This window comes from Mastomys coucha, unplaced genomic scaffold, assembly GCF_008632895.1.
Source record: "Mastomys coucha isolate ucsf_1 unplaced genomic scaffold, UCSF_Mcou_1 pScaffold3, whole genome shotgun sequence".
NCBI classification, from domain to species: Eukaryota; Metazoa; Chordata; class Mammalia; order Rodentia; family Muridae; genus Mastomys; species Mastomys coucha.
Genome location: NW_022196909.1, coordinates 45,206,535 through 45,234,235, shown reverse-complemented (window position 1 = coordinate 45,234,235; position 27,701 = coordinate 45,206,535). Strand labels below are relative to the sequence as shown.

Here is a 27,701-nt window from a genome sequence, read left to right as displayed (position 1 = left end):
CTCCTGTTTGAACCTAACCTTTCATCGATTTTGATGGTAGACATAGCTTTCTTTTACTGTGGGAACAAAGATGAAGCCTCTCCTTCACAGGTACCCAGGTTCCATTCCGAGGTCAGCACATGTTCACAATACACAGGGTGATTTAATTCAGCAGTGTTTTCTATTATCCAGTGTCTCTCCAGAGCTGCTATTTCTTTTTTTTCTTTTTTGTCTGTTTTCCAAGACAGGGTTTCTCTGTATAGCCCCAGCTGTTCTGGAACTCACTCTGTAGACCAGGCTGGCCTCAAACTCAGAAATCCGCCTGCCTCTGCCTCCCAAGTGCTGGGATTAAAGGCGTGTGCCACCACTGCCTGGCTGTTTCTTTCTTATTAGCATTTAAAAATTTAAAGTTAATAAAGCTCTGTGTAATCTGTCTCTGGGGGTCTTTATTACCCCTTTCTGTTTATTAAGCATATTTTTTAAAGTGTGGTTAGATCTTTCTGTAACTGCTTGTCCTGTAGAATTGTGTGGTATGTCTGTAATATGTTTTATGTTGTAATATGCAAGAAACTGCTTCCTTTTACTAAAAACATATGCTGGAGCATTGTCAGTTTTAATTTGTACAGGTATCTTGATAATAGCCATAACTTCTAATATGTAATTATAGTATTTATCTCCTGAAGAGGCCAATCTGAATCCCAAGATTTTGGTGAAATTATTGTTACATCTGCTCCTATGTTTACTAACCCTTTAATTTCAATGCCATTTATTTATACTTTTAGCCTTGACCTCTGATCATTTATAGCATTTGCCAGAGTACTTGTTTTCTGGTCTCTCCTGAATTTTTCGTTTTACCTGTTGAAGCTGTTCTGTCCATGATTACATTCGTAGGCATTGCATCTCTTCATGGCTCTGTGCGTGAGTTTCCCTGGTCCCAAGAGGGTTATTTTGCCTGTCCCTTGTTAATCTGCATTCATTAGTCCAATGCCTGCCTTTGCCACATCTTATTATATATTCCATCCAGAAGACTGGGGCCTTCTTTTTGGATTATCTCTAGAAAAACCATTGTTTCTAGGAATGCCTTGCCCACAGTCCCTTTTCAAATGACATCTACAACCTCACTGCGTTACTAACCTCGACTCTTAGCTGTCAGAAACAGTAGCCAGACCTTGTGTCTGCTTCTGTCTCCTTCGACTTCTAACTACTCTGTCCACGTTGGTCAGGCTGGTATCCAGATTGGCAGTGCCTGCTGGAAGCTCTGCTGCCTGAAACATGGCATCCAGCCTGATGGCCAGAGACCATGGGGGAAAGAGGACCCCTTCATCACTGTCCTCAGTGAGGCAGGCACTGGCAAGCATGTGCCTTGGGCAGTTTTTGTTGACCTGGAAGCCACAGTTACTGATAAAGTTCACACTGGCACCTACCACCAGCTCTTCACCCTGAGCAGCTCATCACAGGCCAAGAACATGCTGCCAGTAACTGTGCCCACAGCCTCTACACTATTGGCAAGGAGGTCAATGGCCTTGTATTGGACAGAATTTGCAAACTGGCTAATCACAGCACAGGTCTTTGGGGCTTTTTGGTTTTCTATAGCTTTGGCAAGGGAACTGGCTCTGGGTTCACCTCACCACCCACACCACCCTGGAACACTCCGATTGTGCCTTCATGATACACAGTGAGGCCATCTGTGACATCTGCCCTAGAAACCTCAATACTGAGTGCCCAACGTACACTCACCTTCGTCGCCTTAGTAGCCTGATTAGTGTCTTCCATCACTGCTTCCCTCAGATTTGATGGGGCCCTGAATGTTGTTCTGACAGAATTCCAGACCAGCCTGGTGGCCTACCCTCATATCCACTTCCCTCTGGCCACTTATTCTCCTGCCATCTCTGCTGAGCAAGCCTTCCAGGAGCAGGTTTCTATAGCCGAGATCACCAGAGCCTGCCTTGAGCCATCTCACCAGAGGGTGAAGTGTGGCCTATGTCATGGTAAATACATGGCTTGCTGCCTGCTGTACCATGGTGACGTGGTTCCCAAAGATATCAATACTGCCATTGCCACCACCAACACCAAGAGCAGCATCCAGCTTATGGACTGGTACCCCACTGGCTTCAAGGTTGGCATTAATTACCAGCCTCCCACTGTGGCACCTGGTGATGACCTGGCCAAGGTCCAGAGAGCTGTGTGCATGCTGAGCAACACCACAGCCATTGCTGAGGCCTGGGCTCGCCTAGATCACAAGTTTGATCTGTGTGTGCCATGCATGCCTTTGTGCACTGGTATGTGGGTGAGGGCATGGAGGAGGGTAAGGACATGGCTACCCTAGAGAAGGATTATGAGGAGATTGGTGTGGGTTCTGTTGAGGGTGAGGGTGAAGAAGGAGGAGAGGGACGTGTACTTTAAGGTTTTTTCTATGAGGTCTCCAAGTAAAAACTTTAAGAAAAAGAATCGCCCCATTTATAGTTTCCTTTCCTTTCCTTTCCTTTCCTTTCCTTTCCTTTCCTTTCCTTTCCTTTCCTTTCCTTTCCTTTCCTTTCCTTTCCTTTTTCTTCCTTCCTTCCCTCCTTCCCTCCCTCCCTCCCTCCCTCCTTCTCTTCCTTCCTTCCCTTTGAGTTAATTTTGTATCTAGCCACTTGGCTAAAGTTGTATATCAATGGTAGGAGTTCCCTGATAGGATTTTTAGGGTCATTTATGTATGCTATCATATCATCTTCAAATAGAGATACCGTGGTGTCTTCCTTTCCAGATTGTATGCCCTTGATCTCCTTTACTTGTCTTATTGCTCTAGCTAGAACTTCCAACAGTATATTGAATAGCTGCAGAGAGCAGCTTTGTCTTGTCCCTGATTTTAGTGGAATTGCTTTTAAGTTTCTTTCCATTTAATTTGATTTTGGCTATTGGCTTGCTGTATATTGCCTTTATTGTGTTTAGGTATGCACGTTGTATCCTGATCTCTCCAAGACTTTTAACATGAAGGGGTGCTGGCTTTTGTCGAAAGCTTTTTCAGTATCTAATAGATAAATGCATTTGTAGAAGAGTAAAATTACATTTAAAGTCTTGACTTTCCTCCTTCTTAGAATAGCAGTAATTGACACAATTAAAAACAGATCCTACTGAGTTTGGGAGGATATAGACTAGGAGTGACATGTCAAAGTCTGTGACAAATCGTAAGGAATACTTACACGTAAGAGTTGGCTTCAGAGCCTGGAAAGGTATGAGCTTCAACCTCCCTGTTGATTATCAGTTCCAACCAAACGTCAGAATTTTCCCATCAGACCTTGAGTGGGGCCAGTGTTTCTGGGAAGGAGTCAGAAGGCTCTCTGGCCAGTCATCGGCAAGCTTGGATACTCTGGAATATAATTACATGTGGGATTTCCTTTCTGAACACAATTTCAGCCTTACCAGAAAGGTTAGGAGGTGGTACCTCTCATACAATTCTTCAGAGGTAGGTTTTTTTTTTTTACCATGTGTACTCAGCTTCTGCATGTTTCTTTCTACACATGTATTTAGATATCTCCTACTATTTGAGTAAGTTGTAGACAGTAGTGTTTTATACAAAATCTTTAATGTCTAATTCTTAAAGCCAAGACTCAGTCTTATATGGCAGTTTTCAGAACTTAAAATTTAAGTTTAATGTAGTACATAGTATTTTTAGTATGTTGTCTTTTCAGACATCTTGATAAATCATTCATCAGAGGTGAGGTTAAAGTGTTAGGCACTTGGTCCGCTTATGTCTCAGATATGCATGACAGACAATTTTCACAATTTATTAGCTCCCCTCTTGTAATGATCCAGCAACTCTCTTTACAGATTGGGCTGCTTCCTGCTCCTGTACAAACGTGTGCTTTGCTTTTATTCTAAGGCGGCTTTCTGCAGCTCTCTTAAACCCTGGGCACTCTTGGTATTGCTCCTCATGGGTGCAACAGCTCTCCTAAACCCTGGGCACTCTTGGTAGTGCTCCTCATGGGTGCAACCCTGAGGATGGATACCAGATGCCTTGGCGCTGGCTGAGAAGAGGTTACAGTGTCGGGGAGAAGTTTGCAGTTAGGGTCCCTGGAGACTCACATCAGACGCTGTTAAAATGTGGCACCTTGCTTATTATTTATAGGCTTAAGGATTTGCCGTGACAGTAATGAACCAAAGACTAGATTTGAGGTAAAAGAAGCTAAGTGATAGTTCAGAAGAGGAGCTGAATTAAGCTCAATGCTAAACTGGGAACAAAAATAGTTTAAAAACAAATCAACTGTTTAATTTTAGCATCCACTCAGTCATGCATTCAAACTGATTTTCTTTAAACTGCAAAGTAAAAATGTTCAAACATTTTCCCTTTCATTAAACCAGTAGCACACATCCATGGATGCGCGTTCCTCATGGCAGGATTGCCATCCTGAGGAACTTGCCTCCCTCCCTCCCCCTTGTCTAGTCTTCTTCCTTCATTGTTGCTGTTGCGCATCTGTGTAGCTAGCAATGTAGCTAATGTTGTCCCTTCCTGGAAGCTGGCATTGTGAGTCAGATAGGTGAAACAACTGAAGATTTAAAAAGTACTCCAAGGAAGGATAGCGTGAGTGAAAGTTCTTGACCTTGAGTATTATTTATGATTTTAAAAATAACTTAAATAATATTCTGTTTATCTTCATCTGTTTCCCTACCCCACTCATACAGTTGTATTTCTACCTAAAGGACAGCTTGTCAGCCTAGGCTCACTCCCGGGCGAGTCATTGGTGCTTTGGAGACCAGGGTCCTAGAGGATAGCCTTTTGAAGGCAGCTGCTTCTGTCTTTCTCCTCTAACTCTCTCCAAATGTTAGACAGAAGTAAGGAACCCTCACTGTAGTTATCAGGGTTTCCCACTGTCTGAAATGGTTAGAAAATGCAGCTCTATCATGAAAACCTACAGACTTAATGGACTTGGGGCATAGATTTACTCCACAGTTTTAGGAAGTTTAACCCTTAAATTTGCATTTTATGAAATCTAATGCAAACAGTGTCATCCGTCCTGTATATAATGGCATGAAAATGAGCATGTGGATGTGTCCCTGTGACATGAAGGCAGGAGAGAGCAGATCAGAAATGCGAGACTGTTCTTCTTGTGAGTCCAGATTTGGGGTTTTCATCCTCATCCTTGATTTGTATTTGAGGGTGGGTTAGAGGGCATGCAGCTCACAAGTAGTGATAGTTTCTCTCGGGGGTTTCCTTCCTCCCTCCCTTTCTCTTCCCTCCCTCCTTCCTTTCTTTCTTCCTTCCTCCCTTCCTCCTCCCTCCCTTTCCCCTTCTCCCTCTACTTCCTGAGTGTTGGGATTCTAAACTTGGGCCACCGTGCCCAGCTTTCTTGAGTGTATCTTTAATTTTTTTAAGAAAAAAATATTTGATATCTATGAGTTGTCTTGTCTGCATGTAGGTCTGTGTACCACATGCTTTCCTGGTACCCGAGGAGACTGGAAAATGGTGTCAGATCTTTAGGACCTGGAGTTACAGACAGTTGTGAGCCACCATTGGATGCCAGGAATTGACCCTGGGTTTTCTGCAAGAGCACCCCAGTGCTCACAACTGCCAAGCCATCTCCGGCCCACCCCTGCCCCGATAAACAGGATGTCATGTGACCCTGGTTTGTCTCAGGCTCACTGCATAGCTGAGGCTGAACTGAGTGTCAAGGTTACAGATGTGTTCACCATGCCTGGTTCATGCAGTAATGGGGATCAAACCCATAGCTTTGTTTGTGCTAGGCAAACGCTCAACTGAATAATTGCCCCAGCTCCTTGAGTTTCAGTTCTCTTTCCCTCTCTTGTCGTCTGTCTTGGTCAGGGTTTCTATTTCTGCACAAACATCATGACCAAGAAGCAAGTTGGTGAGGAAAGGGTTGATTCAGCTCACACTTCCACATTGCTGTTCATCACCAAGGAAGTCAGGACTGGAACTCAAGCAGGTCAGGAAGCAGGAGCTGATGCAGAGGCCATGGAGAGATGTTCCTTACTGGCTTGCTTCTTCTGGCTTGCTCAGCCTGCTCTCTTATAGAACCCAAGACTTCCAGCCTAGGGATGGCACCACCCACAAGAGGCCCTACCCCCTTGATCACTAATTAAGAAAATGCCCACAGCTGGATCTCATGGAGGCACTTCCCCAACTGAAACTCCCTTCTCTGTGATAACTCCAGCCTGTGTCAAGTTGACAAACAAAACCAGCCAGTACAATTGACCCCTTGTCAACTTGACACACAAACGCATCACGATTAAGCCTCAACTCTTACTTTCTTATTCATCCCCAAGATCTAAAGTCCCACAGTCTTTACATATTAAAAGTTCAATCAATTTAAAATGTCCAATATCTTTTAAAATTCAAGGTCTCTTAACTGTGGGCTCCACTAAAATACTTTCTTCCTTCAAGAGGGAAAAATATCAGGGCACAGTCACAATCAAAAGCAAAACCAATGTCTGGGATCCAACTCACAATCTTCTGGGCTCCTCTAAAGGCTTTGGTCACTTCTCCAGTTCTGCCCTTTGTAGCATACATCTTGTCTTTTAGGCTCCAGATGCCTGTACTCTACTGCTGCTGCTGTTCTTGGTGGTCATTGTATGGTATTGACATTTCCAAAACACTGCTGTCTTCTGCTGTAACTAGGCTTCACCAATAGCCTCTCATAGGCTCTCTTCATTGTGCCAAGCCTCAACTCCTTTGCATGACCCCTTCAGTCCTGGGCAATCAATTGCAAACTGAGGCTGCCCCTTCACCAATGGCCTTCCATGGCCTCTCACAGTGCCGAGCCTCAGCTGCTCTTCATGACCCCTTCATGCCTTCAAAACCAGTACCACCTGGGTACTTACACATTACCAAGTCCTGCTGCAGCACAAGGTACAACCTTGGCTATCTCTGGAACACAGCCTCTTTGTGCTCTCAGAAAACACTTCCCAGAAGATGTCACCTCAGTGATGCTTGTCTCTTCTTAATCACCACTAATTTCTTAGCTCCAGCTAACCAGCATCAATAGTCCCAGTAATGCAAAGTTTTTGCTTTAGTTGTTCTGGTATCTTGTTAATCACGCTGATACTTCAGCCCCAGCTAACCAGAACCACAGAATCTTCACAATCAAAACAACATGGCCCTGATAAGAGTCTTTAATCTTCTCTCTGAAATTTCACAAGCCAGGCCTCCATCTCTGCAATGTTCTCAACATGATCTTCCAAGCTCCTACAGAACATTCCATAGAGTTTTTAACAATCAGTGGCTCTTTTAAGCTCAAAGTTCCAAAGTCCTTCCACAGTCCTCCCCAAAACATGGTCAGGTTGTCACAGGAATACCCCACTCCTGGTACCAATTTTGTATTAGTCAGGGTTCTCTAGAGTCATAGAATTTGTGGTAGTCTCTATGTAGTAAAGGAATTTATTGATGACTTACAGTCTGTAGTCCAACTCCCAACAATGGTCGGCAGCAGCTGTGAGTGGAAGTCGAAGGATCTAGCAGTTGCTCAGTCCCAGAAGGCAAGCAGGCGAAGCAGAGCCAGCCTTCCTTCTTCCAATGTCCTTATATAGGTCTCCAGCAAAAGGTGTGGCCCAGATTAAAGGTGTGTGCCTCCATACCTTTAATCCCAGATGACCTTGAACTCGTAGATAGATCTTCCTGTCTTAATTTTCTGGGATTCATAGCCACTATTGCCTCAAGATCTCCATGCCAAGATTCAGGTTGGAAACTTGTATCTCTCATCCTCCAGATTAGGGCCACAGGTGAGCCTTCTAATTCTGGATTGTAGTTCATTTCAGATATAGTCAAATTGACAACCAGGAATAGCCACTACAAAGGCCATTTGGCATATAAGCTGGAAGAAGCTGTCAGAGAGCTGAGAACAAGCCTTTGACTAGTCGTGGGAGGCCCATGGACAACTTGGCTGAGTTGTTTTGCCTTTTCTGATTATTAAAGTAGAATTTCAAGGCTGGGCGGTGGTGGCACACGCCTTTAATCCTAGCACTTGGGAGGTAGAGGCAGGTGGACTTCTGAGTTCGAGACCAGCCTGGTCTACAGAGTGAGTTCCAGGACAGCCAAGGCTACACAGAGAAACCCTGTCTCGAAAAACCAAAAAAAAAAGAAAAAAAAAATAGAATTTCAAATGAAGTTACCTAACTTGGTCCTGAGCTGTTTGTATCGTACAAGTAATCAGTAAAGACTGATTATGGATTTTCCCACAGTAACATGATGATAAAGGAAATCCAGTATTAAGCCCAAAATATCATAGCACCAGTTACCACACCTTGTATATGTGGTAGGATAAAGATGGTTTTATATATATTAAATTGCTGTAACTACAGAAATCCAGAGAGTTATTAATTGGCAGGTATGAGATAAACATATCCAAATCATATTCCAAGAGCAGTGAATGAAGTTGCTTGACAGACATCTGTCTCAGGAACGTTGGTGATGGTTGTGATCAGGGTCTGCAGCAATGAGAGGAGCTTTGTGTCCATTTCAGCTTGTGGGCCAGCGCTTCTTCCCTCCCTCGTTGTAGGGACCACTGTGCCTGTATGTGTAGAGAGTAGAAGCAGCACATCCCCCTGGTGATCCGGAAGTCTATGGAAGAGCAGAAATAGTCTTCAGCTGTGCCGACCACAGTGGGGATAACATCAGGGTTAGAGGCAGGTTTCCCTGGCTCACAATCCAGCATTGCAGAGTTCCAGCTGAGAGCCCGGAAGTTCCTTCCCCCTCCGTGTTGGTGTCCCCATCTGTGAGAATCAGAAATAATAATTCCTCCCATGTGGCCTTGCAGAGATTGAGTTGACATATGTGAAATGTTTAGAAGGCATGTGTTGATAGTATGTACTTTGCTAGCATTCATTGCTGTTATTGCAGAAACTTAACAAAGGGAGCCTCTCTACTCATACATCTGCCTACTTTGATGAATGGTTTTAAAAATTAGGTTGGCGCTGGGCAGTGGTGGCGCACTCCTTTAATCCCAGCACTTGGAAGGCAGAAACTGGCGGATTTCTGAGTTTGAGGCCAGCCTGGTCTACAGAGTGAGTTCCAGGACAGCCAGGGCTACACAGAGGAACCCTGTCTCGAAAAAACAAAAAAAGCAAAAAAGTTGGAAAAGCCATGCGTGGTAACACACATCTCCAATTGCAGCACTACTAAGGAGGTAGGCATGGAAGAATCTCTGTAAATTTAGGCCAGACTGGTCTATGTAGCACGTTTCAGGCCAGCCAGGACTACACAGTAAGACCCTGTCTTCAAACAAAACAAAAATATTGCATTGGCAGAAGGTTCCATGATGTGTGGTTCTGTTTCTATGTCCCTGTACATGTGTATCTGTCTGGAAGCATTCTTGAGATAACTGAGGTATAGAAATGGAGGACAGAAAGTGACTATGGCAGAACAAACAAGGACTTGGAAGAAGGTGGCATGGATCTAAAGGAGCAGGTACTCCAGCTGGAGTACTTAAGCCTGTGCTCCCAGCACCTGAACTTGTGCTCATTTTAGCAGCATAGAGAAATTCTGTAAGAAAGACAGCAGACATACACTATAAGGATTCTTGTGGTGATGGAGGGGTTTCATGGCTTGAAAACACCCATCTAACATAAGTTGCCTGGTGTGGGGAAGTGGGTGAAGAGTACATGAAATATTATTTCTGTGTAAAAAGTCCTTTTTTACTGTGTAAAAAGGACTATGTAGCTGTAATTTTTTTTGAAATCCTATTTTTAATGATGGTTCTCAGATGCTTTAATCTTCCTTTTAGCCCACCACCCACCATTGGTAGTGGAAAAGAAAGGATACGGGGGTGGAGGAGGAAGAAAGGTTCTTTGGAGCAACTCCCATCTGTATTGTCTGGAAGTCGGCAGTTCAGTTCCCAGGTCAGCAGTGGCAGCTCGATCATCTCACAAACACTTCATAGATAACACCAGCAGTCCAGTTTGGTTGGGATAGCAACAGCAGTTATACGACCTAGCAGAGAGTGTTCTCTAAGTGCCTTCACGGTGTGGAATGGTCCACTGGGATCTTGCGGTAGAGAGGGGGTAGATGAGTGACTGCTCACTGGATGGCGTGCAGTAAGTGGGCGTGACAGCAGATAGCAGAGTGACTGACACGGGTGGGACCACAGCCACCTGCCTCCTAATCACATGGAAGGGTAGCTCCGGAGATGTCTTTCCTGGTCTTTCATTTCTCCCCCCGTCAACTCTGTTCACTCTTAAGGGTGGGTTTCTTATTTTGTGTGTTGTTAGCGCTCTACTCAGTATCCATTTATGAGGAGATTGTACATAGAGTAGACACTGCCATGGCCCTGCATAGATGGTCATTAGTTACACAGTTCAGATAAACTGGGCTGTTACTAAACGAGATCGGAATTATTGTCAAGAATAAGCTTCGTTACCTTTTGTTTATGTCCTTAATATAAGAGATCCCTTAATTTAAAAAAACAGCCACTTGAGCTACTTCACAATGGATGCTTGGTTTTTTGTTTTGCTTTTTTTTGTTTTGGTTTGGTTTTGATTTTTCAAGACAGGGTTTCTCTGTGTAGCCTTGGCTGTCCTGGAACTCAATCTGTAGACCAGGCTGGCCTTGAACTCAGAAATCCCCCTGCCTCTGCCTCCCAAGTGCTGGGATTAAAGGCGTGCGCCACCACCGCCCGGCTGAATACTTGTTTTAATAGCCATTATTATCAATACCACAGTGGGGTGGGGTGGGGAAGGCAGTCTTCCCACGGGCTACACAAAAGTGGATGTTTAGAGGAGTGATGTGCATGGCTCTGTGTTGGGCATCAGTCACAGGAGCAGTCAGGCTGGAGGAGAGCAGGAGGAGGCAGTACTAGTAAGGTCGCCTTGTAGTCTGTTAAACATCTACTCCTTGCCAAGGCATAGGCGACCTTCTCCAAATGTCCAGTGTGTGTCAGGTACTGTGGAGGGGGAGGACCTGGGCTGATCTCAGGGTACTACCCTTCCTGTGCTAGATATGGATGGGCTTGTTGGGTGCCTAGAGAAAGTTTTATGGTTTTAGTTTTGAATATGCATTAGAGAAGTATGCAATTAAAAATCTCCTTTCTTAAAAGTTAATGATAGTATCAGTATATATGTTCATAAGAAGAATGAATTGGGATGTGTCACATTCCATAGGAAAACTAACAAAGATATCTAAAGTCTTATGTGCTGCTGCTCATCGCACTGTCTTCTAGTCAAGAGACTCTTACACAGTGCTAGGTTCAGCGGTGTGGATAATAAGGCGTTTCTACATTGCTACCATGATGACAGTTAGATGAGAGCATATATTCTCTAGAAGATTTCTGATGTGTTTGGTTTTTGAGTATCCCAAGAGCAGAAAGACCCTCAAAAGCTTGGTGCATTCTAGAAAGTCTCTTGGTGCTCCCCCACCCAACTTCCCCATCTTCCTTTACCAGCATGGAGAAGAGTCAGAGGTCTGTGGAAGGATGAGCCCGGCCTTGTGTACCTAAGAACATGGGAAGCCACCCCGAGAAAATAGCTTGAGTGAGGAGTCTGCGGTTGGAAGGTGGGCGGGGTTAGTGGCTTAATTGTGCTGCCCAAGGGGGCTTCGACAGTTGGATATTAGGTGGGTATGACCTAGGACTGGCATCTAGCATTCTTCACAAGGTTTCAGTCACCAGCCTCTAGAATCTTAGTTTATCCATGCAATGTTTGCTATTCTGAAATTATTCCAGGGTCATTAGAAATACAGGAAAGAAAAGAAGAGGCAGAGGCAGGTGGATTTCTGAGTTGGAGGCCAGCCTGGTCTACAGAGTGAGTTCCAGGACAGCCAGGGCTACACAGAGAAACCCTGTCTCGAAAAACCAAAAAAAAAGAAAGAAAGAAAAGGAAAATCCCATTTGAAGTAAGTGCAAAAATAAATTTTTAACGGATAATGAGGGAGCTCACTGTCTTGAAGGTTTTGGGTTTTCTTTCTTTCTTTTTGAAATGCCAGGAGAAGGTGAGTCTAATCCCCCACATGCTCCAAGAGCAGAGCGCAGGCTTCTCCTGTGAACAGGCCCTTTTCAAGTCGCTTTTATCAGTTTTTCCAGGGAGAGGCTGGTGGTTTTCGTGGACAGAGGTTTTTAGCGGCTTAAGCTCCTGTAAATGGTGGAGGGAGAGACAGCAGTGATGTGTGAGGGTTCATTAATTATTGCTCTTACTGATGTCTGCACAGGCTGTTGGGATCATAAATGTCAATCTGTCAAGAGACTGGGATAGGTCTAAAAAACCTGATTGAGTACCTCAAAGCTGCCACCGAGCAGAGACTAGGCAGGCTCCTCTGTTTCTGGGCTGTGAAGGTGTGAGGGCGTGTGAGGGGGTGGGGGTTCTTTTTTGCTGCATGTTGTCTCTGGCTTTGGGATTCTGTGCTGCAGGCAGGCTGGAGCAGAGGGTGTGAGCCCCCCTGAGATGTCAGCAGGCCACAGCTACTGTTAGCAGCCTGGGGTGGGCCTGGGCTGCCAGCTGCATGGTGCCAGGAGAGTAAGAGAGACAGGATGCGGGCTTTGACAGGCCTGACACAATTCATTTGGAAAATTTCAGGAGAGAACATGAGTAATAAAGACAGGAACAGTGACAGAACGGAGCAAACGTGGATCTCTGTCAGAGACAAACAGTTTGAAAAGGAGCAGCCCTGTTTGTTGCCGTCAGGCTGCCGTTGTAAATGTATTCCTGACTTGAAAGACTCAGTGCTAGTTACTGTCTGCTCTTGGCTGGCAGAGTCCAATTAGAGGAATTTCTCTCTGTAGACATTTGTTTTTTAAAAACTGCACTTGTTTCCTCTGTCACATGATGAGCAGTGGCTGCCTTCAGACCAAGAGATTGGACACAGGTGAAATAGGTGAAAGTTTCCTATAAGGGCTCACGTGGTGTCTTTGTCGTTGTTAAACACGGGCCGAGAAGGAGGGTCTACAATGTTGAGCCTGGCATGGGTGTGCAGTGGTGTGGGCATACCCAGCCCGAGTAGTTCTCTAGGGAGTTCACTGGGAAAATCTGCTCTGCTGGCTCTTTCTGAAGGACCTTAATTAGAAGTCACTCCTAACTCCTGGGGTGGGAACTGTTTCTGGCTTGGCATGCAGCTCCTCCTGCTGCTAATGAGCATGCTCCTTTCCGGGACGTTTTCTTCTGACAGTTAAAGCTAAGTGTGAGAGTTATTTCTGTTCACCTTGCTCTCCACATTTAACCCTTACCGCCCAAGTTCAGCATATGCAAATTGATTAATCAGATGGTTTCTGCCATTGATCCCCAAGCCAAAAATGCTACAAGTTAGAGGGGCTGAAATTTAGAAGCACAAGGCAGGTAATCAAGGTTTGAGTTTTACTGTTAACTCATGTTTAGGTCTTTTCTGAGTCTTTTTTTTTTTTTTAAACTGACTTAAAATTTATAATTGAATTGTTGAATTATTTAGGTCATTATTATGTAATTAGAATCTGTACAATAGACATCTGTTTCTCTTACTTAGGTAATTTACCCCACGGCACAAGGTTTCATTAAATAATTAGCAGAGGAGATATAAAATTCTTCCATAGCCATGATGCTAAGCCTGCAGACTTCTGTTTATTTCATTAGCTTCTAATTAAAATACCAAGTTGACCTGTGAGAAAAATGTTGGAGAATGACTTGCTTCACCAGGAAGTGCCATCCAGTGCAGCCAGCCTCCTGATGTCTGCATGCAGCAGACAGTGTCGAGTTTCAGTCCCTCTTCCTCATACCAGGGAGCATTAGACCACACTAGGGCTTCTTTCCATTTAGGCTGAGACCATCAGTGAGTTCCGAAAAAGTCAGTGTATTCCAGAGCCTCCATGCTGAGGATCTTTGTGTCATCTTGGTGGAGAGCAATGGTTCTCAGCCTGTGGGTCTTTCTACCCCTTTGGAAGTCAAACGCCCTTTCCCAAGGTCACATGGCAGACACGCTGTATGTTAGATGTTTGCAACAGGATGATTTTATTCCTGGGGGCCACAGCATGAGGAGGGGAAGACTGCTGCCCACAGCACAGCTGCACACATAGATAGAGGGGTTGTCCCCTTATGCAGAAGCCAGGACACCGACTCCTGGAGAAACAGCTAAGGCCAGTGGTCATAAAGGATGGCCAGTCTGTTGTAGCCAGAAACTGCTGGTAGAATCAGAAGCCTACCATAGACTCTGTTGTCTGAGAATCCCTCCTTTGTGTTTTCTACAAGAGCACAGATGTTCTCAGTGTTTAAATGGCTAAAGGGAAGCTCAGCATTGGACCCTGCACATTTGTTCCCTAGCATTATTGTTGGCACATGATCTGATTAGATGAAATTAAGAGAAGAGGAGGTCCAAACTGGACCATCCTAACTTAGAGGGACTCCACCAAAGCAGGTATGGTTAAGATACCTTGGCAATAAGACCATGCAGACGTGAAATTTGGTCCTAGCCACTGCGACATGCAGTGTGAATGCTTTTCTTCATATTGCCTTCTTGGTTCCTTGAATGCAGCAGGGCTCCTCTCTTCAGCATTACTGACACCTGAAACGGGAAGTGTGGCTCTACCGTAGGAGACCAGAGTCCTCAAAGACGCTTTGAATTTCAGCTCTGTGCTTTTGCAGAGCGTGGGTGAAAGGGGCCCATGGTCTGAGGGGTCTTTCTTTCTTTTTACATTGTAAATACATTAGCACCATGTGCAGCCTCTACGTTTAGCTTTGCTTGTTCATTCATTCAGTTGGCAGGGTCTCACTTTGTAGCCCAGCTGACCTGCAAGTTGCTATGTAGACCCAAATGACCTTGAGCTTCTAGAGATCTGTCTGCCTTTACTTTCTGAGTTAAAGTTTTCAGTGTGGAGAGAAGGCTCAGAGATAAAGAACAACCCCTTCTCTTCAGAGGACTGGAGTTGAGTTCCCAGAACCAGCTGGTTTGTAACTGCTGTAATTCTCCTGGCCTCGGAGGCCTTCCACGTACTTGTGGTATGGGCGACATACACTCCTCTCCTCTCTCCCCTCCCCTCCTCAAAATAATTTTAAAAAAAAATAGAGGTTTTCAACTGCTCTCCTTTGCATATGCACCACACCCCTTATCTCCTGTTAAGGGGCATTACTTTAAAAAGAGATACTTCAACTAGGACATGCAGTAGAGGGTTTTTGTTGGGTATCTAAATAGGGTTATTATCACAAATAGTGCTGTTTTTGTGGAAAAGGACCCCCAGGAGAGCAGTGTGGCTCATGCAAGGTGAATTCCTTTTGGCCAGCTGTTTTGTAATGATTTACATTTAGATTGTTGTTTTTTTGCTCTTGTGGAGGCAGGAGTGGGGCTGGCCTGTGTGTTGGCCTTAGTCACTACACTAACTGGGTCTGGACAGCTTTGTTTAGCAGAGCTGGGAAATATGCTGAACTGCTTTCAGTTGTTTTCATGGAGGGCTTATTTAGTAGGTTTGTGTTGGGGAAATGTCACACGGCTGGAGAGTAGTGTGCGATGCACAGCGGAACCTGTGCTTGTGAAGAATGGGGTGGGATATCTGTCCTGGGTGGTGGGGGCCAGAGCTATGGACACACTGCCCATTCCACACAGCACCACTGGGGAAGGCACAGAAGTAGCCTGTGCCAACATGTCCCAGCATGCTCCAGCTTCCCAAAACCCCCTTCAAGTAGAGAGCAAGGACTGGCAGGAGAGGACTTGCCCATCCGTCCAGTGCCCACTGTAGCATGGGAGGCACATTCATCGCTAATCAGGTGAACAGCCACTCTCCCCAGAAGAGCTAAAGACACGTGGTTTTCATTCTGTGAGAGACACCCAGCAGGCAAGGGTCACGCCATCCCAGTCCGTGTCAGGCAAGGGTCTTAGGGTGAGCTTACTTGTGGTTTCATAAGTCCCAGTTTATGCAGAGGGGAGGGTGTGCTTTCTTTACATGGCCTTCTTGAGGCCATTGAAAACCGCAGGGCTCCCCTCTTCAGTGTGCTCACATCCTGGTAGACAGGAAGAGTCCAGGGCAAGATAGCTCCCCAATTGACACACCCCAGTGACCTCTCTTCCTAGCCAGACCCTGCCTTGCGCAGTTGGGCCACTTCCCAGTCTCTAGCTTGACTCCACTAAGGCAGTGTTAAGACTGTCTCAGTGGCCTCACAGGCATAGCCAGGGGGTGCTGTCCTGATCTCCTAGTTTGCTGTCTAGTCAGGTTACAGGACTAGCCCTCATGGGCATGCTTCCTCACAGGGGTGACTGTAAGGCAGAAGAGAGGACTGGGTTAACCGTGGACAGGGACAGGTGCTCCACATGGCTCAGTCCAGGAACAAGACTTAGTCGAACATTTGACTGGAGCAAAGACTAAGAAAGGCTCTGTGTGGCCCTGGGTGAGCAGTGCTGTGGGGAGAGAACGGGGCGGTTCTGAGAGCAGAGGCCAGGGCAGCCAAGGAGGCAGGTATGGCTAGGGCACTCAGAGGGAAGAGAGGGTGCAGGCAGTTGTGCAGGACCCGTGCAGATTCTTAAGAGGTATTTTCTTGGAGAAGGGTTGTCAGTGTGGGAGGCAGGACGACTTGGGGTCACTTGGCTGCAGTGTGAGGAACTAACTGGAGAGACTTGTGTCTGCCCAGCCAGGTAACAATCCTGATCCCCATATGTCTTGTTTTGGTCAGATTTACAGTCTGAGAGCGAGGCCTCACCCGTGAAACGACCGCGACTAGTAGAGAACACCGAGCGGCCTGAGGAGAGCAGCCGGTCGAAGCAGAAGAGCCGGCGCCGGTGCTTTCAGTGCCAGACCAAGCTGGAGCTGGTGCAGCAGGAACTGGGATCCTGTCGCTGTGGTGAGCGCCCTACCCAAGGCACCGTCCTGGTCCGTTCTGTTTCATACACACTGGCTCAGCAGCCTTTCCCACTCACACATGGCTGCTCTCCAGCCAAGACTCTAGAAAGTAACAAGAGTCTGTGAGGTGCGCCATGAGACTGCAGACCACATCCACTTAGAAGAACTTTTAATATATTTAGACATTCTCCTTGTGGAGCCCTTGTGGATCCACTGAGGGACCAGCTTGAAGTAGCCACAACATCACCTTTCCTCCTCCGTCGCTCAGCACAGGGTTGCCTCTTAGGACTCTGTGCAAGGATGTGATTTCTAAACTATGTCTTGCACACACTGAAACAAAACAGGCAAATTCTGCTTTTCTTCATGACTTCACTGCACAAAGGCAAATTGGTAGCTATATTATTTTAGGCTCACAGTTTTCCTGTCCCATGGTCTGTGGAATAGAGTTGTCATCTGGAATTCTCAATTCTCCGCCTTCCATTCCAAGACGTGGACGGTAACTCTGCTTGCCTCTGTTGAGCTGTGGCAGTCCTGCATTGAGGGCACTGGCCCAGGGCTGCACAGTTGTCTGTGTAGTTGTGAACTTCTGACGAGCGAACGTTTCCTGCTCTGTGCCTCAGCTATCTGTGCTGTGGAGCTAGGGGACCATGGGGTGGCCTGGCTTCTTGGAATTAGGTTGGGACAGCTGTTCCTGGCATGACTCCTCTATGTTTGTCACTGTCCCTCCCTGGTATACCTTCAGCTGTGCGGATGGGGAGGTGGGGTGTGGCATTCATTTCTGCTGTGAATTGTGAGTAGAGATGAGAGTTGGGTAATGGGAGCAGACACTGCAGGATTTTAGACTCAGCTGACTCTAAAGCCCGCGGTGTGGCCCAGTGAGGCAGGGTAGAGTTCTCTGGCTAGCTGAGGAAGTTTTGGGGTCTGGTGGCTTCATTCCATTACTGACAGGTCCGTATGGTCCCTGAGATTGCAGGTTCTTGCTCTGTGTTGAGATGAGCGGGTGCTGCCTTGAGCTCTGCATTCTGTCAGCTCTCTTGCCCTTGTTATACAGAGCGCTTGTCTCTCGGTTAGAGACAATAGATAGAAATATTCTTGTGCCCTCTTCAGTGCTGACTGGGTGTTTGGCAGCATGTAGGATATGCTGAGGGAGATGAAGCAGTTGGTCCATGGGGTGCTTGCTGCCTTGCCTCTGCAGTGGCTAACGCTCCCTCTCCTCCTCAGGTAGGCCAGGGAGTTCACGGGGCAGTTTAGAACACCCAGGGCTCCACATCTGCCCTGCAGCTTTGATGCAAACCACTGAGTTTCCATGGGTCTTAGCACCCAGCTGAAAAGAGTCAAGAAGTAGTTATCAGATGGCTCCGTGCCGCTCACTGGGGCTCACTGGGGCTCAGAGTCTCTGTTATCCTCACCCTGACAGGAGGCTGGGTCTCTACGTAGGGTTCACTGTAGACCTGAGTTCTTTCTCAGTCATGTAACAGCAGGTAGTTCCTGACCAGTTCTGAGATGAAAGTCCCTTCAGCTGGATCCTTCTAGAGAGCTGGAGTTCACGCTGGTTCATGGAGAGCCTTAGACCATGAGCTCAGAAAGACGGCCTTGTCACCTGCTACTGCTTACAGATGAAGGGCCGCAGGAGAACATGCGCTCTGGGGCTGGCTCTGACAAACTGCTTTGTGCTGCTCTCCTGGCTGCCGCTCTGATTCCTCTAGGAAAGGTGGGCTGTGCTGTGTGCCGCTCTCCTTGAGGACACATGGAATTCTGGGAAGATATGAACTGTCCTGTAAGGTGTTAGAGGGAAACGCATTATTACTGAAAGGGTAGGCTCGACATAGTTGAACTTAAAACAGAAGGCTTCTCCACTGCAGAATAATCATTCTCTATATATTCTCCATCTTTTCTTCCATTCCCCTTCCATTCTGTACAGGTTATTAACTGCTGACAAGAAATTCACATCTCATAAATAATGCTTAAGAGCCATTGCTATATAAATTGAATGTGTTATGAATTGTGATGGGCCTTTTTGTAGCATTCAATGCCTAGAGCAGGAAGAACAGAGGATGTCATTTTCATTAATTTCTAATGAGGTGCCAATTAAAGGCAGAGAAGACGCTCCAAAGGGAAGAGTGGCCAAGCTCCCCAGAATCCTCCGCCCCGGGGCTGTCATCCAAGCACTGCCAGCAAAGCCTTCTCTAAAAATTCCATTAAATTACAGTCTCATCGAGAGCACACACAGACACATTCAGCTTCCCTTTGATCTTCAAAAGAGCAATTTGTAAGGCGAGTTCTGAGCCTTCTCACAGGACAGTTGTAGGTGATAGGAATTGTTAATTGCCAGGACGGTCCTGGGCTCGCAGTAAGTAGGTGGATTTTGAAGATGACTTCTCTGTCTCACTGTGACTTAGATAACCTTTGTGTCAACAATCCCAAAAGAACACCCTTTTCCTGTGAAATCTTCCGAGGTGCCAGTTAGAAAGTCATGTAGGACATGTGGTGTGGGTAGGCTGGTCCTCTCACCTACAGCGTCTTCCACAGTCCAGTTCTCCAGACAGAAGGCAGCCACATAGAACAGGCTTGCTTGTTGAGTTTCTGCTTGACAAGGTGACAGAAGTGATCATTGCTGTTGCAAGTCTTGTCTCCTAAGGCCACCTAGAGGATGTTCTAAGTCTGGCCACTGTCGCTGAGTCTGGACCATGCACAGCACCTAAATGCTGTGTGGTGTGACCCCTCAACATGGCTTCTCAAGACCACAGAATTACCTGTCGAGTGCATGTTTGTATGTTCCTAGTATGTGGCAACTTAGCGGGCTTCACACTGGGCCAGTGCTGCTTTTAGGACCTCGTGGTAATCTCACGTTCTTGGTTGTTCTCAGAGTGAGCTTTTTGTTCGTGTCAGAGGCCATGGTGCTGTGGCTGGGCCTCTGCATGGGGTGCAGTGTGGGGAGCAGGAAGAACAGAACTGCGTGGGGCTCTGCAGTGTGTTGTCTTTGTGTGCTGCTGTGGTTGTTCTGTGTTTGTCGTTCACTGTCGAAGACAGTGAGGTGACCTTTCAAGTCATTTTGTTAAGTTTTTTGAGGAGTAAGAGATATGGGATGTATGAGCTCACAGACCAAAGGCTAAGTTTGGTGCTGCGAGAACTCCCTAGGCAGTGTATTGGGACACGTTTGCTCCCAGAGGTTCAGTGAAGTGAGTCCCACGTGACCATTACTACTGCCCTGGACACCCTCAGTCTTCAAGGATTTTCAAGAAAGAAAGAAAAAAAAAATTATTTCTGGGCCCATGCAAACAAATGAGCAGGAGACCCAGGCCTTGTTTTCAGCTCTATTTGGAAATAAAAATTTTTCTCAGGCCATCTGAGAGCTAATTGTGATCATCATGGCCTTTTCCCCCTCTAAAGTGTTCCCTGGGGCCGCAGAGCCTGGTTCTGTGAAGCCGGTCCCAGCAGCGCACTCCAGCTCCAGGGAGCGCACTCCAGTCCCGCTCCTGGGTCTCCACCTGGGTTCCATGTGTGTGTGTTGAGTTAGTAATGCTCCTTTCCCAAAGTTGCTTTCCCCTTGGATCTGGTCTGTGATCGGTGTTACTGTTTTAATCTGTTGTAATCTGGAACATTCTTACCAACTTCCTGGTTTCGACATTTTAAAATAAAGGCCCTCCCCCTTTGTACATGAACACACACACGTGCACACACAAATGCTGTGGGTTTTAAAGATTTATTTTTATTTATTTTATGTGTATGAGTACACTGTAGCTGTACAGATGGCTGTGAGCCATCATGTGTGCTGCTGCTGGGAATTGAACTCAGGACCTCTGCTGGCCCCGCTCACTCTGGTGTAGTTCACTGTGGCTGTCTTCAGATGCACCAGAAGAGGGCGTCAGATCTCATTACAGATGGTTGTGAGCTACTATGTGGTTGCTGGGATCCGAACTCAGGACCTTCTGAAGAGCACTCAGTTCTCTCACCCGCTGAGCCACCTCGCCAGCCCAATGCCCTGGGTTTTAAGATCTGAGCACCCCTCATCTGGGGTCTGTTCCTTAGCGAGTTCACGTGCGCTCTCTCAGCTACTGCCCTATGCTGTGCTGATGAGCTTTGCTGGAGCCTCACTCTGTAAGCTCGGTGTTGTTGGGTCGCCAGTGTTGATGCTGCTTGGTTCATGTGCACGCTCTATTCTCCACCTCCACTAGTGCACCCTGTAAGCCGTGTGTGTGTGTGTGTGTGTGTGTGTGTGTGTGTGTGTGTGTGTGTAGCATACTTTGACAGTATGTCAATGCTTTCATCAAAATATCCCCAGAGGCTGGGCACCAGGGCTATGCTGTTAGTCCCTGCACTCTGGAGTTTGCTAATCTGGTCTATACAGAGACTTCAGGCCAGGCTGCCTAGGGAGACCGTCTCCAGACAGCAAATGCTATCTGTCTTGAGGTTGGCATCTAGTTACCAGCCTCATGCGACAGTTCAGAGTGATTTGGCTCCACAGTTTCTGTTGGGCACTGGCATTCTTTGAGTGGAGACACCTTTCTTTTTTAAACCTATAGCTGCCGTGGGTCCCTCCCTCCCTCCCGCCCTCCCTCCTCTCCACTGGCTTCTGAGTCAGTGCTATAGACAGGTTTTTTCATTACTCACACTGTTCCATGTCTGGCCAGTAGAAGTTCTTTCAGCCCCGCTCCTGTCTCCTGAGGAGTGGGGGGAGGAGTGGGGACGTAACAGGATGTGTCCCTGTGTCTCCCTTCCTTCCCCCAGCCCAAACCAGCTACTTCTGCAAGGGCTGTAGGAGGGGTCCTAAGCTGCGCCTGACGGGAAAGCATGCGCACACGTCACAGTTTGCCGCCAGACAAGCCAGCACTAGGGTCATTAGCAAGTTACCAGATTATTAAGAGGATGGGCAGGAGGGCTTCATCCCACTTGGAAGACTGGACAGGCTTCTGCAGTTCGGGCCTTAAGGATGGGTGTGGCTTAGATGGAGGAAAAGATGAACACTTGGGCAGTGTTCGTTGTAAATGTGGGATCTGCAGCTGGGTAGAACTGGCATCAGGTGGCAAGGGTCTGGTGGAAAGGAAGAGGAGGAGGGTTCTGGTTCTGGGTTGAGGAGGTCGGAGGTTAGCTCAGGTCAGGCACTGTTAGTGATCAATGTGACCTACCTATCTATCCATCCATCCATCCATCCATCCATCCATCCATGCATCCATCTATGCATCCACCCATGCATCCATCCATCCATCTTTCAAGACAGGGTCTCTCTGTATAGCCCCAGCTGTCCTGGAACTCACTCTGTAGACCAGGCTGGCCTCGAACTCAGAAATCCGCCTGCCTCTGCCTCCCAAGTGCTGGGATTAAAGGCGTGCGCCACCACACCTGGTCTCTGACTTCTCTTTTAGGTCAAGCACACAGCACACTAGAGATCTTGTAGCACAGCCAGAACTTACTGAGCTGGCTCATATAAACACAACAGCCACTTACCCTTTACCGTGCAAGAGTCTGGGCTAAAACTAAACAGATGAGTCCCTGTGCTGCTTGTCTGCCACAGCAAATGGAAGTGTGAGACCTGCTCCCCTCAGAGGTCCAGCTTGCCTGTGTGCTTGGCCAGCACAGATGGAGGTGCTGCCCTCCCCAAGCAAAACAAGCAGCGGAGCTGCGCTCGTCATGTACAGGACACCAGAACATGTCTGCTTCCTGTGTCACCTGTGAGCGCCACCTCCGACCCCGACCTCCCCTCCAGTGGCAGTGACGGCTCAGCCTGCTCAGACTGTTTATAGACAGGTGGGGATTATTCCGAAGGGAATTACTGATAATTTATAGTTTGGATGTAATAATAAACGATTTTGGCTAATTCTTTGTCCAGAAATATTTTTAAAGTTTTTAAAAATGAATATACATAACATTTTCCGTTCCATAAAATTCTCCATTTTGGGCCGGGCGGTGGTGGCGCACGCCTTTGATCCCAGCACTTGGGAGGCAGAGGCAGGTGGATTTCCGAGTTTGAGACCAGCCTGGTCTACAGAGTGAGTTCCAGGACAGTCAGGGCTACACAGAGAAACTCTGTCGGGGGGTGGGGGGGGTTCTCCATTTTGCAGTTGAAAGTTGAGGTGAATTCACTGACATTATGTTGTCTTCACTGCTGGCTTTTAGTCCGCCCTTCTAGAAGGACTCAGTCTCTCCAACACGCTAACCTCCTGCCTAGCACCAGCCAACCACAGACCTGCTTTCAGACCTGCTTTCTTTGGCAGTGTTGGTTTTTCTAGAATTTTAGTGTCCATGGATTCACAGTGTATAGTCTTAGGTCTGTGTCATATGGAATGCTCTGAGAGTCATCTCTGTTGCTGTTGGTTCGTTAGTCTTCCTCTGAGAAAAAGCCACGCTGAGAGGGTAGGCCATGTTTAGCAGCTGCAGTGAGTGCTACTGTATAAATCTTTAGGTGGACAGTCGTGATGTGCAACTTAATTTTTATGGAGTACATGTGTGGGGTGGAGTGTTGAGTGGTGGGTGTGCACTTGACCGTAGCCAACATCAGCAGCTATCCCAGCATCTGTGCCAGTTCACAGGTCACTGGCACTGCTTCTCTGTGCCCTTGGCGACCTTCAGCACGGGCTCGTGAGCGCTCTCTTCTCCTTGAACCAGGAGCAGCTTGCACACACTGAGCATTTTCTCCATGTGTTTTCACCTTGCAGACATCCTGGTGAACTGCCCCTTTCAAACATCGCTCATCAAACATACACACACATGCGTGCGCACGTGCGAGCACACACACACACACACACACACACACACACACACACACGCACACACACACGAGTCTCTCTGCTCACTTAGTCTTTAAATTTTCTCACCCATGCTTTATATTTCTCAGAATGTATCTTGCGCTCAGCCGTCCCAAGTATTTTGAATCTCTGATGGTATCATGCTTAGAACCCACAGTAGCTCTTGTTAGGTTGCTGCTCCCTCAGGAAACACAGTTGGTTTTTTTGGAGCATCTCTAGTTCCTGCTAGTTCTACATTTCATGAGATGCTGCACGTGCATGGCACGTCACCCGTGAACACACAGCGTGCTCTCCCTGTGAGCTTCCCTTTCTTTCCTCTTGTCCCGTAGATGCACAGAGGGAGCTGTTAGGTTAAGAGCGGAGCCTACTCCTGCCCTTGGCTGACTTACTGAACTCCAACACCTTGGCTTTCTTTGGTCTTCGGCATTAAGTACGATTTAAGGGTTCCTTTCCCACTGCTGCCTTCACCCTGGCGAGAGCTAGTGCTCCTGTTTAAGGCGTGTGTCCAAGAGAGTGCAGGAGACATTTACATATGGCTTAGCAGGAAGCTGTGTGTGGCTTGTAGGTAGGTTTCCCATCCCACAGCATTGTGGCCTGGATGTCACTGTGGTCTGCAGTGCCAGCCTGGCTGTTGACTGCTCGTGCCGTGTCTGCCCTGCCCTTAGCTGGAGGCTTCACCCCCCTGCCACCCTGTCCTGCCCTGCTGTCCACATAGGACCCAGCATGTCTTCATGAATTCTTTGTGTGTTTGGTTTCTCTCTGAACCAGTATCTTTGAACCTCTGTTGTTCAGCCTCCACGTTTCTGCTTTGGATTTAGGACCCTAGAAGGGTGTCTCTGCAGCAAAGTAACACCACGTAGCAGCCAGTCACACCCATATATGCATACATCACATGTGGACACATGTATATATGTGCATGTATATGAAATAACATACAGGTTATAAACAATAATGGGATGTGAACTTATTCCTACAGACTTATAATATTCACAAGGTTTTGCAAGAGGGACACCCTTTGTGTTTAAAGCTAGTTTGAATATCTGCCACAGGGTACTCTAGTGCCTCTGGAACAATCTTACTGTGGCTCACATCAGCAGTGCACCCTGGGGAGGGTGCCCCTGCTTTAGGTAATCCTAATGTGTTCAGAGCCCTTTGTACTTTAATGTACTTTTTCCTGTTTGTAGGAAAGAAACAGGAAGTTTAAAGTCAGTTACTACAATTTTCAGCTGAATAGAGAGCGAGTAAGTGAGAATTCTGAGTCAGTTCTGACTGCCTTGGTTCATTCGCTGACCAACTTCATGGTCTCACATGAACCAACGTTCCAAAGGTCTCACCTCCAAAATACTATTAATTTATGAATTTGCAGATCAAGTTTTCAGTATATGAGGTTTTTTCCTTTTTCCTTGCAAACATCTGGGGAGCTGGTCAACTCTGTTTCCTTTCACTTGAGCTCATGATGCTTCCTGAGTGCTGGTTTAACATCAGCCTTCCTTTCTCTGTCCTAAAGTCTCAGGGACCTGGGCTGTGTACTCACCGTCCCCTGAACCCTGCGTGCAGCATCTGGTGTGACCCAGTGAGGTCCGGGAGCCTGCTGCTTGTGAGAACCTGTCAGTATTGTTTGAAGGCAGACCCACTTTGGTGAGGCAGTGGCTGGCCTGTCCCGGTGTTCATTTTTGAGACTGACAACATATTTCATTCCAACTACTTTACATAATTTCTCAACTTTGGGGGAAAGTACACTTTATAAACAAAACTGTTTTTCCTTGGGTGCAGAAAATGCAAGGTCATAGCTTGCTGTGTGACCACACATGTCTCCTGTCTTGCTACTGAGAATGTAAGCAGGGCGGGTCTTAGGACCCTGTGCTGGGATAACCCAGCAGCTGGGCCTGCTGCTGAGGATCTGTGTCCTCGCCTCGTTCCCACTCACACTGCCATCCAGAGCAACCACCCTGCCTCTTCCTCTTTGCTGACCTTGCTTGTCACCAACTGGAATAAAGTGGCTTCCCAACACCCCAGTCCCTAGGGACAGCAGAGATGATGTCAGTATCCGGCTGAGTCGACTTGTTTCCGTGTTTCCTAAGTCAGAGCATTACCAAAACTCTCCTTTTAATGCAACCTTTCTTGCTAAGGGCCTCACCCTCCCTAGGGTGCTCAGACATTGCTCCTTAGAATCCATGATGGGTGGCCCTCTGCTGATGTGGCTTTAGAACATGGCCGTCCCTCTCTGCAGACTGCAAGGGCACTTCCGGAGGCTGTTTATTCTTCTGCCCGGCTCAGAAGCACTGCTCCATCCTCCGTGTACAGTGACATGCAGTTACCGAGGGAACAAAATGGGGATCTTGTGGGAGATGTAAAGAATAGTGCCGTCGTTCGTCTGTCCCCGGTTGACTTAAGGTTGTGTCAGTTTTACTCTTACAAAGGCTTTGTAAAACTAGGACACCTCAGTTCTTAGAGTTAAAACTCAAGCTTTGAAGTTAAGTATTGGAGATGCTAAGGTAAACCTGAGATTTGAGTCCATGCCTTTTTTCCCCTCCACACTGTCCCTTTGAGCATCCGAAATGTTGAGGAGGTGGCCTACAGCCCAGGCTATGCCATATTTTCAGCCCTGTAGAGGTTAGTGATTGTTTATGAGTCCAAGTGTTTGGCCTGCATGTATGTGTGTGCACTGTGTGTGCCTGGTACCCACTGAAGGCAGAAGGGGCTGTTGGCTCCCCTGGCGCTTGAGTGGCTGTGTGCCACCCCTCTACGCTCCCCGTGCTGTTACTGTATTCTGTGTCACCTTATCTAAAGACTGTTTCTGCAGGACTCGGTCTATAGCGTTGCCCTCCCTTTTGTCTCCCACATAGCTGGGTAATGGGTGGTGCAGCAGCCTGGCCGCCACGCATGGTCTGTGTCTCACTGAGCAGGGCCCTCTGCAGCAGGGCCCTCTGTGGCTGACCTCCCCGGGTGCCCCTGGTTATGACACATAGCCTGAGTGTAAAGCAGGAACGTGGGGCTCCTGGCAGGGCCCTCTGTGGCAGGGCCCTCTGCGGCAGACCTCCCTGGGTGCCCCTGGTTATGACACGTAGCTTGAGTGTATTGAGTTGTTTGCAGCAGGTCTTTTGCTTTGCTTGCTGTGACCTGAAGCTGTTTTCCCTCCATGTGTCCCGCTCGGTGCTCTTCAGCCACAGGACGCAGCGGTTTCCTCCCTCCTCTGCTCAGCTCCAGCCTAGACTACGAATACCAAGCAGACAAAGCAGTAGACACGGTTCACTCCTTGAGCCTGTCGCTTTCTTTGCTGGACGATGGTCCTGCACTGGAACGTGATTCCTTTGTTAGGTGAGATTTTAGTGCCACCTTTTCTCCAGGATCAGTACCTGGAGTTTGTGTCTGATTCAGGAAAGTACCATTACTTAAGCAGGCCAAAGTCTGGATGAGAGGTCAGACAACACAGGTCCTGGAGACACAGATTCCAACAAGGCAGCCACTTGAGCTTTTCATCTTGTTTGCCAGCAGGAGACAGAGCACCAGCCTGTGATAACAGCAGTGGAAACTGGTTTCCCGGAGCGTCTTTTTGGGGATGTGGCATAAGACAGGGTTTCTCTGCATAGCTCTGGCTGTCCTGGAACTAGCTCTGTTGACCAGTTTGGCCTCAAACTCAGAGATCCACTTGCCTCTGCCTCTCCAGTGCTGGGATTAAAGGTGTGCGCCATCACCCAGCCATGATTGCATCTTAAAGGCCAGTTTGTCTTCTGCAAGCCTCAGCCTGGCTGTGTTTGGCATGGTCTTGTGTTGTTGGCTCTCATGGTGCTGGGTGTTGTTGCACTGCAGCTCTTCAGTCTGTAAGACTCAGCCAAGCTTCTGGGGAGCTAAGGCCCTGGGCCACAAGAGCCTTGAGAAGGCTTGACTGGGTTAGCTGAGCAGCTGCACCCCTCATTGACTGATGAGGAAAGGGACTTACCACGTCTCTGCTCTGCTGAGATGGACTTGACACAGCAGAGTTCAGAGATGGAAACAAAAAAAGTGATTGTGTCAGTGGGTCACTGGAGCACTTAGAAGAACCAGGCGCTGGCTCCCAAGTGGCCCTTCCATACCTGTGGGTGAGGCATTCTTCTCCCAGGGTTGGCGTCCTCGGAGCTTGGGTTCCCAGACTCCCCTACTGTCAGACACGGCAGGGCAGGCACCACCCCCCAAGCATATGCCCAGCTGTGCAGTTGAACATGAGGTCAGGCTGTTCCGGGAGGTGCCTTTCAGAGGCTTCACTCACTTGGCACGGCCTCTAGGAAGATCCTAC

At 47.5% G+C, this 27,701-nt stretch overlaps 1 protein-coding gene and 1 pseudogene across 2 annotated transcripts in view; both read left to right on the top strand.

Moving 5' to 3' along the window:
• Zfand3 (zinc finger AN1-type containing 3) overlaps positions 1-27,701 on the top strand; it is a 214,181-nt gene that overhangs the window by 178,250 nt on the left and 8,230 nt on the right. For both annotated transcript variants that reach the window (XM_031348630.1, XM_031348629.1), the window contains one exon: positions 16,519-16,686. In XM_031348630.1, coding sequence (XP_031204490.1) covers positions 16,519-16,686 — 168 coding nt within the window. The remainder of the gene's footprint in view (positions 1-16,518; positions 16,687-27,701) is intronic.
• Positions 1,113-2,397, top strand: LOC116075377 (annotated as a pseudogene).